Genomic DNA, 13,100 nt, shown 5'->3' on the forward strand with positions numbered 1-13,100 from the left:
CCGGCAAGGGGGATATGAGCTTAGGTAGTTTCGCCAAGTGCTGCTTCAGCAGTTGGAAGGCTTCTTCTGTTTCACTATCCCATTCGAACTCTTTCCTTTTCTAGGCTCTGAAGAAGAGCAAGCTTTTATCGGCTGACCAGGATAGGAAGCGGCCCAATGCTGCGAGGCACCCTGTTAACCTCTATACTTCCCTGACATTTCGTGGTGATGACATGTTCAGGATAGCATCGATCTTGTCGGGTTGGCCTTGATAACCCTTTCATCCACCAGAAATCCTAGGCACTTACCTCCTTTCACCCCGAACACACACTTATTGGGGTTCAGTTTCATGCCGTAATTTCTCAGGGTTGTTAACGTTTCTTTGAGGTCGCTCACATGTTTTGTCCTTCTCTTACTCTTGACGATCATGTCGTCCTTGAAATCTTTCAAGGTTTGAAGTAGCTCTTTTCTAATCTTGGGGTTGAGGTAGGTGCCAATTCTCAATGTATGCCCGGCTTCCTGATCCACTACCTCTTCTTTAACTTCCTCTACTGGTCGGAGTCGTTCGTAGGACTTGGGGCTCTCATAGATGTAAACCCCGAGGCCAGTAGGGGAGTTGGCTTGCTCTTCTCTTTTTCTCTTCTAGGGATGCTCTTATGGCACGTTAGTTTTGAAGTTGTTGGTATAACACTCCCAGACCGTCTGTTGGTCCCCGTAGATCTTCCCGACATGCCCTTCGTCTGTTTCATATTGTAAGAGCAATTGATATACTGAGATGGTCGCCTTTATCTTGTTCATCGTGGGCCTGCTCATGATGGCGTTGTAAGGTAGCAGTGTATCGACTATTAGGAAGTCAATTGGTAGACCCATCCCCTTTCCTCTCTCCCCGAGCCTCACGGCCAACTTCACTTACCCGAGAGGATAGACAGATCCGCCTCCGAAACCTATCAGCGGCTGGCGAGTGGGGATCACATATTTCTCGTTATATTTCAACTTGAGTAAACAGACAAGGATGATAATGTCTGCTGAAGACCCGTTGTCGACAAGGATACTCTTGACCCGAGAATTGGCGATTTTCATCATTATGACCAAAGGGTCGTCATGGGGGGTGTATGTGTAGGCCAGGCTCCTCGAACGTCATCACAGGACATCCCGCCTTTGATGGTTCTAATTCTAAAACGTGTTGCTTTATTGATTGAAAATGAGCTTTCCGAGCTCGGCTAGTCGCTCCACCCGAGGCGTGGCCCCCCGCTATGACACCGATACAGCCCTCGGTGTTATCATTGTCATTCCTTTCTTCCTTCTCCTTTCCCTTCTCCTCTCAGGAATGCTTGATGTACATGTTCAGCTTTCCTTGATCACCCAAATGATCCAAGGTCTTCTTCAACTCCCGACAATCTTTGGTGGTATGACCACACTCCCGGTGGTACTCGCACCATAGCCTCTGATCTCGCCTGTCCTTTGAGGTTCTTATGGGGGAGGAATGGGCAATACTGACTTGTGCTTAAGATCTAGATAGATCTCTTACTTGTTCCTGTTGAAGCGAGGGTCGTTCCCATTATCTGCAACATTCGGGAGTAGCTGTTGGGTGTTCCTCGCATTTTTGAAAGATTCCCGGTAAGGGACCTCTTCTTTCTTCTTCTTAGATTTCTCCCCGACAGGCTTGCATATATTGGAGGCTTGGATGAACTTTTGATCCCGACTCATGGCCTTAGTGAAAGTAATGACTTCATTTTCTACGAGGGACCATCTGAATTTACCCGGCCAGAGTCCCGACATTAGGGCAGTAAATGCTACCCCGTCTTGAAGATCCGAAATCTTCAACGATTCTTCATTAAATCTCTTGATATAATCAGCTAGACCCTCATGCTCTTGTTGTTTGATGGACATTAAATGGATGTCGGTCTTCTTGTGTCTTCGTTCAGCGATGAAATGTTGGTGAAACAATGCTTCCATACGGAGAAGTTGGTGATGATGCCGGGTGACAAGCCCGAGAACCAACTGACCGTCCACCCTTTGAGGGTTGTCAGGAAGTAGCGACACCAAGTGGCCTTACATCCCGTCTGTACACTCATTTGGGCTTTGTAGGCCGCCATGTGGTCTTCGGGGTCGCTGCTACTTGAGTATTGCTCGATGGAGGGGACCTTGATCTTTCCCGGGTTAGGGACATCCATGATCTCTCGACTGAAAAGGGTCATGAAATCGAGCACTCCTCGGTTTACCAAAATGAGGGTCTTGTCCCGGGGGGGGCCCGAGTCCTCTTCATCTCCGTGCCTTGTTCTCTTAAACCCGACAAGGGACCTTTCTCGTTCCCTCTGCGGTGTCCGAGAATGAGCTTGTTCCTCCTGGTGTGTCTTTTCCCGCCCCTCTCTCTTCTTGTTGAGTATGTTCCGAGCATCTTGGTCCATCCTGCGCTTTCGATTTTCTTCTTTGATGTGCCTGGCATTCAAGTTCAGGGTCCTCTGAGAGTTAACCTGAGTCTGACTGGTATATGCTCGTAGCACTTAGTGCATACGACACATCTAACCTAGTAAATATCATAGCATACATGATTAAAATCCAATAAACGAAGCATATGGGATGTCACTCATTCCCTTACGCTCATCAGGCCTTTTAGGATACTAAGTCTTGTTAAAAACCATGCCATAAGACATGGGTAGATATCCCTTTTTGGTGTCCATCATATTAAACACACACCCACCTTATCAATGTAAGTGATTTTGTCCAATCATCTTCCTAGATCTATTCCTATAGATCTTGATGCCCAAAATGTAAAGTACTTTACCGAAGTCCATTGATAAACACTTCCCAAGCTAATCCTTTACGTATATGCAAACCAGGAATGTTATTTCCAATAAGCAATTTATCATCAACATACAATCCTAGGAATACAATGTTACTCCCACTTACCTTCTTGTGTACGCAAGATTCGTATGTATTCTTGATAAAGCCAAATGTACTAACTACTTTATCAAAACATATATCCCTAACTTCTAGATTCTTGCCTTGATCCATAAATGGATTTCTTAAGCTTGCATACCTGTTAGTAGGCACCCTATTGTTTGTGTCAAAAACCGTCTAAGGGATAATATTTTGTTGGGACATCGAGAACTAGATTAAAACCATAAAATAAATGACAGATTTAAATGACAAAATAAATATAGAGAAGACAAGACATGGTGATGTGAAAAACTCAATAAAGATGGGTAAAAATCGCGGGTGGTTTATGTGTCCACCAATCTACTATAATGTCGGCGTTAAAGCCACGTTAAATACATGTACAATTAAATGTTTATATGATGTTAATCATTGATAAGTTTAAGTATTTGAATAAGAGAAAAGATATAAAAGAGTATCTTTGAGGAGACATAGGTACTTTTATTTATCATAGTAATATGTGAGGTGAAAAGTGCTTAAGTGAGGCAGACCTTTGATGACGAATCTATCGTAGGTTGTATGTTCTCCATTCATGCTGAATAATTCTGAGTTGTTCTGCTTTTATAACTCTTCGAGTGGTTGTAAGTGGTTGGCTAAAGACATACGTCTCCTATAATTTAGAACATAGTGGTTGTACCCATGACTTAGTCCTCTTGTTGTTTGTGGACTACTCCAAGTAATATACATTATGTTGACTCATTCTAGGATAACATTAAGTGTTTCCTTGATTATCGGGTTGCTGCAACAACTTCGTCTGGTCTATTGCTCCTTCGCTTCGGCTAACCAGATCTGTCGCGTTGGTCAGCATTGTAGGTGTCACATAGAGTGATCAGTTATGAGTTCCTTTATTGGCTCCTTGATTTTCTCCAACTGTTTTGACCTTGGCTGCCAAGTAATCATCTATCCCATGTATCATTTAAATATTCAAGTGAGTGGAATATTACGATTCCACAAATATAGGAACGACTTTTGGCTTTCTTTTGATGCTGGTAACCGCATCCTAATATTTAGAGATTTCTTGTAAGTTTGTTATTTAGTTGGACATCAATTGCCGACATTCCGGCGTCGCAACACCACTCACCTTTCGTCGAGACATCACTCTCTTGGCAACACAACATCATTTTCTTGGTGACGCAACATCACTTTCTTGGCTCACAACATTACTATTAAGGTGGCGTGACATTACTCATTTGTAGTCCGCACGTTACTTTCCAAGCGTCACGACCTTACTCATTTGTCATTCGGACGTTACTCTCCAGGCGTCATGACGTTACATATATGTCATCCGGATGTTACTTTTTGGGCATCACAACATTACTCATGCCTTACAAATTTTAACCGTAGCAAGGCTTTAATTAAGAAATTCAGTTTATGACTAATGTTACTAATGGCTCATCAAATGCTTAAATGGGTAGACATAATTGTGTGTATATGTAATGAATACAAGGACAATCGTTTCGATACTACATGTATAAAATCCAACTTTTACTGAAGATCGTCACATAGAAATGAAAAATTTATTGACTTTTACTTCAAGACGAAACACGCTTTCTACTAAACACTCATAAGAGAGATAGAGAGAAAACATAATAAATAAAAAATAATTCAATATAAGTCTTTCCATTCTATCTTGAAAAAGAAAGTATAATAACTTAATGTAAATATTTTAACTTATAAAAACTAAAGGAAGTGTAATTAGAGATTGATGCCCCTACCCTCAAATTTACAATCTTACTAAAAACACTGATCACCTACTTAAAAATCAAAAAACACAAATACACTCAAGACAATGAAAAAAAAAGCCTAATAATGATGGTAAGGAAGGTTTAACACATTTGCGAGGAAGGTGGGCAACAAACGAAAGACATGATGTTGAAATCGCAACTTCCAATGTGTCAGCAAATGTTAGGCTCGTCACGGTCTTTCTGTGACACCTTTTTTTTTTTTTGCCCTTCCACGGCTTTCTCTCCACTTTATAGTTTTACCTTTTACCCCCTCTTTCTTTTTTCTCTCTATTTCCTCTCTTCAAGTAATAAAGAGGATTTTTTTGTCTTTTTTGTACACAACAACAATCTCTTTACTCCACGCCATTTTCCACTCTTAGCAGCCAGAAAACAAAATTTTGCCAGTTCTAAATTTACAAAATACCAAAGTATTTTTGTTTTTCATCAAGAATTCTAGAAAATTCCCTGCTTAACTCAGAGTTTTATGACCGACTAAATTTGATTAAATGGAAATATGTTCAATGTCTCGACAAAGTATACTAGTTAATTTTTTTAATTTTTTATTATTTTATTTTATGTGGGAATTTTGTTTTGTTGCAATCTGACAAACAAAAACAAAAATATTGCTTATTTTGTCTTGTCAATTTGATGAGCAGTAATGTATGTGATCAGCAACAGTGATCAATCATTTACTTGGGTTACTAATCGCCACGAAAGACTTGTGACACATTTTGTCTGGATAGATGTTTTCCCATCCATATGTTTATCTCATTTTCAATCTTCAGAAATTCACATGACTTTCTTTTCATACATATTTTAATATAAATTATAGAAAATAATAAATATTTAATTACTAAACTTGGCCTCATGGTAAGGAAAACCAAAATTGTTTTACTCGACACCCACATCGCTGAATGAGGTTCTTGACTTCTTTCTATGTGTTTAGACTAAGACTGTATATCGCGCCAACCTTACATCCATGATTAGTAAAATAAAACAAGGTTTAGTATAGTTTCAAATCCATTTGAAACCGATTAAGCTATTTGGCAAAAGGGCTATAACAAAAAAAGAGATGCAATTATCCATTTGTCCTCAGCTCATAATCTTCTTTCCTTGCTTGATCAATAAGGGTAGGTACATTTGAAACGGATTAGGCTATGTAGCATTCGATTTGGTAGCAATACAAGGGTGCAATCACTCATCTCATAACTGCTTCTTTTCTCTCTTTGCTCGAGCGAATAAGGGAAAATAGAAATACAGTAGCTTGTTTACTATTAAATCGTCAGCTGCAAAGAGTTTCTTTTTATAAAAAAATTATGTATAGACAAATTCGATTATATATGTTAAAAAAGTTTCAGGCAACAAACAACTAAATTTCAGCCACACTATTTTTAGGATAGGAGAAAAGGCAGGAAAAAAGGAAAATGCGTTGCAAGATTTATGCCTAACAATCCGTAATGACAAAAAAAAAAAAAAAAAAAGTCTTTGTAACTTACTGTTGCTCACAATAGTGAGTCCCTAAATAATGGGAACCACTGTTAAGTGTTAATATCAAATGAGTTTTGGTCCTGAGAGTTGAAAGACATTCCATGTGATGCTGTTAGTGTCTTTAAGAACAGTAGTAAGATAAAGTACAGATGCAAAATGATTTCTATAATAGCAAAATGATCTCTAGAATTATGGATGTAATAGTAGAAAACCTTTCTGTAACAAAAATTAATGCGCACATAGAAACAGATAGAAATAGCAACAATTTTCTCAGTGAAGTTCCCCAATTAAATGTATCAGAATGCATAATCCTTAAAAGAAAATTTATAGGGTCAGAAAATAGCTAGAGTGAAGATTTCACATATTGGCTCAAATATGCTCCTCCCACATCTGCATCAATCCGCAAAGGGGTCACCTAGAAACAACCATAAGATCTACCTGTACAATTGCACTCGTGTTTATTTTCACCTCTATCATGCCTCTACGCTCCTATGTTATCGCTGCTTGAATCCATCAAGATTGTCAGCCTCTTTGCTCTTTTTGCAAATTCACTGCACCATCAGAAAAGTTTATTATGGTTGAAGCTTAAGAAACCATTATGAATGTGAAAGTCAAAACAGAAGCAACCCTCAGTCCCTCACCTGAAAGGTTCATCTCCGATTTGCTTTGATGAACCTGCACTGTCTCTATAGACCACACGGTTAAGCATGTCAGAACTCTCTATACCAAACATGTTTGCCAGCCTGCTGCACAGTTCTTCATAAGAATTAAGCAACGTTAGCTCGAGAGTACGGCCAACATCCTCCGATTCCATGAAGACCTTACAGTGACCAGTCTCCAGCTCCAAGTCCATTTCTGGGCGGTTGTCCTTGAGCCATGGATGTCTTTCTGAAGAAGAGCGATCCTGGTTGAGGGCGGACCCTGAACCATCTGAAACATTACCTCCCTTGTCCACATTTCCTTCGGATGAACTATTACCTGTAGGAACTGGCGAGACTGTTTCACCTGAACGGCTCAGAGACATCTGCTGTTCTGTTAATATTGGTTTGCCAAAAAGCACAAAATGATGTGGCTTTGTCACATCAGATTTTTTTGTTGATTGATTTGAGTTTCCCATTGTAAGCAAACAAGAAATGTTCTCATTGTTGCCCGGTTTCTGATAACTTAAGGAACTTGAGGGTCTATTAGGCAGTGTAGTAGTGGGATCAAGTGCTGGGAAACCACCTGGAAAGAGACCCGACTGTAATTTACTCATGTGAAGATCGGACAGTGAAAGACCGAATTGAGCATGCCTGGCTCCCTGCATGCCAGCAGGAGAATTGTCGGGTAAACATCCGAAAGGGCTATTTGGCCCTAGGAAGTTTCCGGGAAATGTGGGGACCGGAAGTTGGCCGTCCATGGGGAAATCTGGGTGGTGAGGAAGTCTAAATTTTTTCCTGGGTGGTGAGAAGGGGGACAGATGAATGGCTGGCATATTGGAAACCAATTCCACCAACCATGGACTAACGCGTTTCACATTTTGCAGCAAATCTGGCTCATCCCACGTCACCTGCAAAGCAGAGATCTAAGTTGATGGAGAATGCCAGAAAACACAATACTACATCCCCAAATGATTCAGTACAGGACATGGATATAACTTTAAGCAAAATGAATTCTTTTAAGTTTTAAGAGGCCACTTCAAGTCAAAGCTAAAATGTAAAATGGTTCATCATTTCTTAGGCAAAGAAGAAAGTGGGTAAATAAATAAAACTTAAAGTTCAACTGTATCCAGAGCTTAAATTGACATGTAGACTAAAAGGATGTAGATATGCTACGGACAGTAAATTATGTGGTTTGAAGTCAAACACTAGGATCGCATAGATAAAGAAGGAATATGCTATCATCGAATGACAAAGATTGTCTGAATCCACAAGGCAATTTCAATTTTATCAGAATTTCAATAGATATCTGGTTTGCGTGGCTGTTTTAGTATGGATTCCAGTTCAATATTCCCAATAAAAGACACCAACCTGCCTGGTACTAAACAAAGAGCTAGTTGTTGGCTGAGTCAATTATTATAAAGTCAACAAAACATATACATCACTGAAAAAACAAAGCAGATATATCATATATGAAATAAAACAAAGACTTCCAGCTCAAAGATGATGTTTAAGGAAATTATTTTATCTACAAAGGATTCAAATTTGAACTTCAATTATCACTGAAAATCTGTTGGGCTGTAGACTTCCAACTGGGTAGGTTAATGATACCAGATTCCATCATGAACTGTTCCAAGACATCAGCCATTATCTGTCGTTGAAAACTATACTCATTCCCACCAAGTACACACTAAATCCCTAGAATCTCGCGATGCAGTAGACTAGGAGGCTAAAAGCTTACTTCACTTGAGCATGATTTATTAGCAAACTCAAACATGAGTCTAACCAGATGAAGAGAAGGAAAAGCCTATAGAATAAAAATAGGACCTTCGACATGTTTACTAGGATTAATATTTGTGAAAAGAGCATGGGATTTAAGATTAATCATTCCTACAATGCTAGAATCATGTGTACAAATAACATCATGTTGTACATGGTACGGAAATTAAAGTCCAATAGCAAAGGTAGGAGCAAGGATCAATGTTACAGACAGCCTGAATATTCAATTTTCATAAAATATCCATTACCTGAAGAAGCCTCCAAGGTGAATCAGGCCAGTGCACAGGATCAGAAACCTGAACCGAGGATATAGTGCCCATGAACCAACTTATCCGTGAAGAGTCTTCAGTTTCAAAGGGCATCTTGAACCTCATTCCCGAACACCAACGAATTTGAAGAGCTGCCCGTACATGTCCAGCCTTCACAACAAACTCGGGGGTACCAGCTCGAGGGTAGTAAACCACTTCAAAGGGCTGCCCTTTAGCAGCATGGGTTGCAGCTTCGATAAGAGACTCAATTTTGACTTTCCCCTTTGCTGACGGATTACCACCTGAGTTCAAACCAACACCATTACCATTTCTGGTGATCCTGTTTTCATCCTCTCTAAGAAAAGCTGAGAAAGCACCATAGTTCAAAACGGTTGATCCTGGATTCCATCCCGAAGTCGAATCAAGTCCACCTCCGAGTCCCCTCTTTGCTCTCCGGATCCCAACACATAAGTCCCCATTTTCAGCCCTTAAAAACACAATGGAATCTCCAGCAATTAGCTTCTTAGCATTAACAAACGTACTCCAGCCCGTAGTTAACAAGTGGCGCCTTGGAGTGCCTCGATATATATGCCTAAATTTCCAGGGCTCACCATGAACATCCTTTGCAAGAATGTTCTGAACAGGTGGATCTGCTGAATAATCTAATCGCGGAAAGATTGTTTCCGCACAATAGCGAGGAACAGAGAACCCTCCCCCATTATTCGCGTCCGACTGAGTCAAAGTTTTAGCAAACGAAGCAGGCTTATTCTCTTGCACTTCAGTACCATGAACTCCTATATCTTCATCACTATAATCAAGCTCATTAGCAACAGGAATCAATCGAATTTTCGCATAAACTTCATCCGTCTCCTGGTCAGCCAAGTATCTTATATCCTCAACTCTACATTGAACATAAGCCGGAATTCGTGGGAAACTCCTAAAATCCACATTTCCATTAGCATGTTCAATATGACCTTGAAGAAAATAAAATACCTTGGTATTTACCGGCGGCATTTGCACCATTCCTCCAGCACAAGCATGCCATAATTGAGAATCTAAACAATTATCCCCTTCTTTTATTTTCTCCTTCGGATCCATAAAGGTAATCATGGCAATATTCCAACACCAAAAAAACACTACTCAAGCAAAATCTAACCCACAACAACACCTCCTTATAAAACACTTCTTAATCAATTTTTTCTGTCAATACATAAAAATCAAAACATTATACATCTGATCACATACATACCATTTAAAAGAAAAAAAAAACAAAGCAATCATCTAAACGACTTCTATTTTCACAGCAAATAAATTCTTACCTCATATAGGCATGTCATGAATGGGAAATTCCTTTGAAAAAACTCGAATTCGCCGTAAATATCTCTTTCTCCAGAAACTCGAAAAATCCAGAAAATTAAACAATAGCACAGGAACCTTCTCTAGAACCAAAAACCATCCTCAAACAACACTTCAAAAAGTTTGACCAAAAAAAAAACTTAAGCATTGCCGACAAATTCCACCATTAATCCTCTCCAAATTAATCAAACCGAAGTATATGTCACACTTTCAGCAACAACAACAGTAACAGTTACAGTAGGTCGGAAAAATCTCTCACCAACAACAGATAAAATTCGCAGCACAACGAATTTGTTTATGTGATTGAAAGCTAAAATCCAAATTAGAGCGCAAAAGCTTCAAATTCCACTAAACGAGAGAGATGAGAAGGAAATAATTCCACTGATAACCTTAAGAAAAGTGCAAGATCTGCACATAATTTGCTCTTTAATTTTTGGTATTTCCGACTTCAATAGAATGCTTGTAACAACATAACTTTGCAGTGGTAGGAGAAAATAGAAGAGAAAAACTCCATTAAAATGAAGATTTCTCTGAAAAATCCTTGGAATTCATACCAAAGAAAGAAATAAACCTTAATTTCATTTCATGAAATCCTAATCTCTTTCTCTCTCTACCGACAGGGGTTAAAATTTTGTGTGTGTAAGTTTCTCTCTCCTCCTCTGGGTTGTGGGTTTCTCTCTCCTCTAAAAGTGGGGTTTCTCTCTCTAGAAGTTGGGAAGATTCATTCAAATGGAAGCTTTGGATCATGGAAAAAGGAAGACAGAGGAACAAAAGAGTCCAAATAGCTGCAGCAACACTCAGCACAGTTGTATAAAACTTCTCTTTTTTTTATTTATTTGGGTAACTACAAAGTGGTACTTCTATTATTTTTTTAATTTAGTTTTAGTCCATGTCTCTCAAAATATTTATATGCCCAATTGCTTTTATACACTCTTCCATACATAATAACTTCAAGTCTTAAATTATACACCCTCCATTAAAAATAGTCGCACAATTTGCATAGTGTTTATTATGTATATTTTATACTTTAATTATCTTTGGTGATTTATATTTTAGGAAAAATATATGAAATCTTGTTAGATTCGTCTCAATATATTTTTTTTAATATTAACTTTTTATAATTTTTACCCATTGATAATTGAAGTATTAACGTTTGAAATCATACCTTGGCAAAGGTAAAAACATGAAATGGTGCAACTATTTCTAAATGGAGGAAGTAGATAATTATGTTAAATTTAGTAATATTGAGAAAATTGTAATTTTAACAATATTAATGAGACATATAGGTTTAAATCTCATATGATAGTATTTTTTTTCTAATATGTTGGTAAAAAAAATGGTTAGCGAGAATTGATTATTTTTCTATTTTTATATTGGAATATTTCAATCATGTATAAGTATCATTTGTAATTTCTACCTTTAATTTGATGGTTAACAGTCTTGATATTATTTAAGCCAAATTATTGTTCCCGTTTTTCTAATACATTTTTGAAAGTGTAAATTAGTAATTTATACACTTTTTAAAATAGAGGGAATTTTGATATTATGTTGATAAATAAGATAATATGAACATTTCATTTCGTTCATATGTTTGATTACTTGCATGAGATGGACATAGAAAAATCACACAAAATAAAAGTTTATCCCTATTTTCTTTTCACTTCTACTCAATTTCTCTTTTTCAACTATACCTTTGACTTCTATTCACTCTATTTTAGATTAACTTCATTCACTATTTGACTCAGTGGCGTATCCAGGATTTTTGCCTTGTGGGTTCGGAATTTGAGACATTTGTCCAAATTTTAGATTACGACCCATAACTTAGTTGGGCGTGCGATAATGCTATTACAAAAATTAAATTATTATTGTTTTGTACTTAGTACATGTATCATGTATGATGAATCATGCAAAAATGGTTTATCATGAAAGAATGATCAACTTTATCTCAGAAAAAGTACTCAAACTACATATTACTTCGAGTATTTTTTGTGATTAAAACAAACAGATAAGTCTACAATAATAATTAGAGAATTAAATACAATAATATACTGTATTGAAAGGAAAAGAATTAAAAAAAATTGAAGATTGACAAAAAGAAAAGAAAAAAGAAAGAAAGAAAAACATCATGCAACAAAAAGGAAGAAGTAGAATAGATTAATGATAGCCGAGCATATTCGAACTCGCGACCACAGGCAACAGATGAGCAAAACCATCATGTCGTCACCGCTCTATACGTTTCATTACACACATTACACATTTTATATCTTTTCCAGCTTTATTAAGCTTTGCTGATTTTACTCGAATCCACTATGGGTTCAACTGAACCCAGTGAACCCATAGTGGATCCGCCCATGCTATTTGTTCTCCCTTGACCTATAATGTAGGAACCATTTAAACACAATATTATTACACCTTGATTTTTCCCGCTCCGAAAACCTAAAAATACTCTATCTGGATGGTTTCTCCTTTCCATTGTCCTCAAATTTTTTTGAAGGGCTATTGTCCTAATTTTGTTTTTAAAATAATTGACTAAACATTACTGAGGAAGTAAACATCACTGCTAGATGAAGAAAAATCTCTTATGTAGCTCCCTAATTAAGTAGGGTCTAGAGCAATACGCCTTCATAAGATATTATTGAACACTGGTCAAGTATCAGTTGTTTAGGCAGTTGTAAATTCATGAGACTAAATAGTTGATTGAGACAGTTCTAACTGATGAGCACCTCAAAAGGTTGGTTTCATTTTAAATTTTGATAGGCTTTTGAGGTCCGCCTAACCCTGGCCACCTAAACATGATCAAGACACAATCTTCATCCTATTCAATTCGCATGACACACAATGCTCTCTCTAATTATCCTCGGCACGACTAGATTACTCATTTTCCACGTGATAATCGTTTACCACCAACACCAAGCGTACAATTGGTCTTCACCTTTCTCACTCTCGTTCAC

General features: G+C 37.9%; 1 protein-coding gene across 1 annotated transcript; it reads right to left on the reverse strand.

Annotated features, from left to right (window-relative positions):
- Nucleotides 1-6,305: 6,305 nt before the first annotated feature.
- LOC104898663 (auxin response factor 18) lies at nt 6,306-10,962 on the reverse strand. Its single transcript, XM_010685769.4, has 4 exons — nt 10,113-10,962; nt 8,794-9,993; nt 6,770-7,677; nt 6,306-6,679 (listed from the first exon to the last, which is right to left on the reverse strand). The coding sequence occupies exons 2-4, from the start codon at nt 9,901-9,903 to the stop codon at nt 6,610-6,612; spliced, it is 2,088 nt and encodes a 695-aa protein (XP_010684071.1). The 5' UTR covers nt 9,904-9,993; nt 10,113-10,962; the 3' UTR covers nt 6,306-6,609.
- Between the last annotated feature and the right edge of the window lie 2,138 nt (nt 10,963-13,100).

The sequence above is a fragment of the Beta vulgaris genome, chromosome 7, assembly GCF_026745355.1.
Source record: "Beta vulgaris subsp. vulgaris cultivar EL10 chromosome 7, EL10.2, whole genome shotgun sequence".
NCBI lineage: Eukaryota > Viridiplantae > Streptophyta > Magnoliopsida > Caryophyllales > Amaranthaceae > Beta > Beta vulgaris.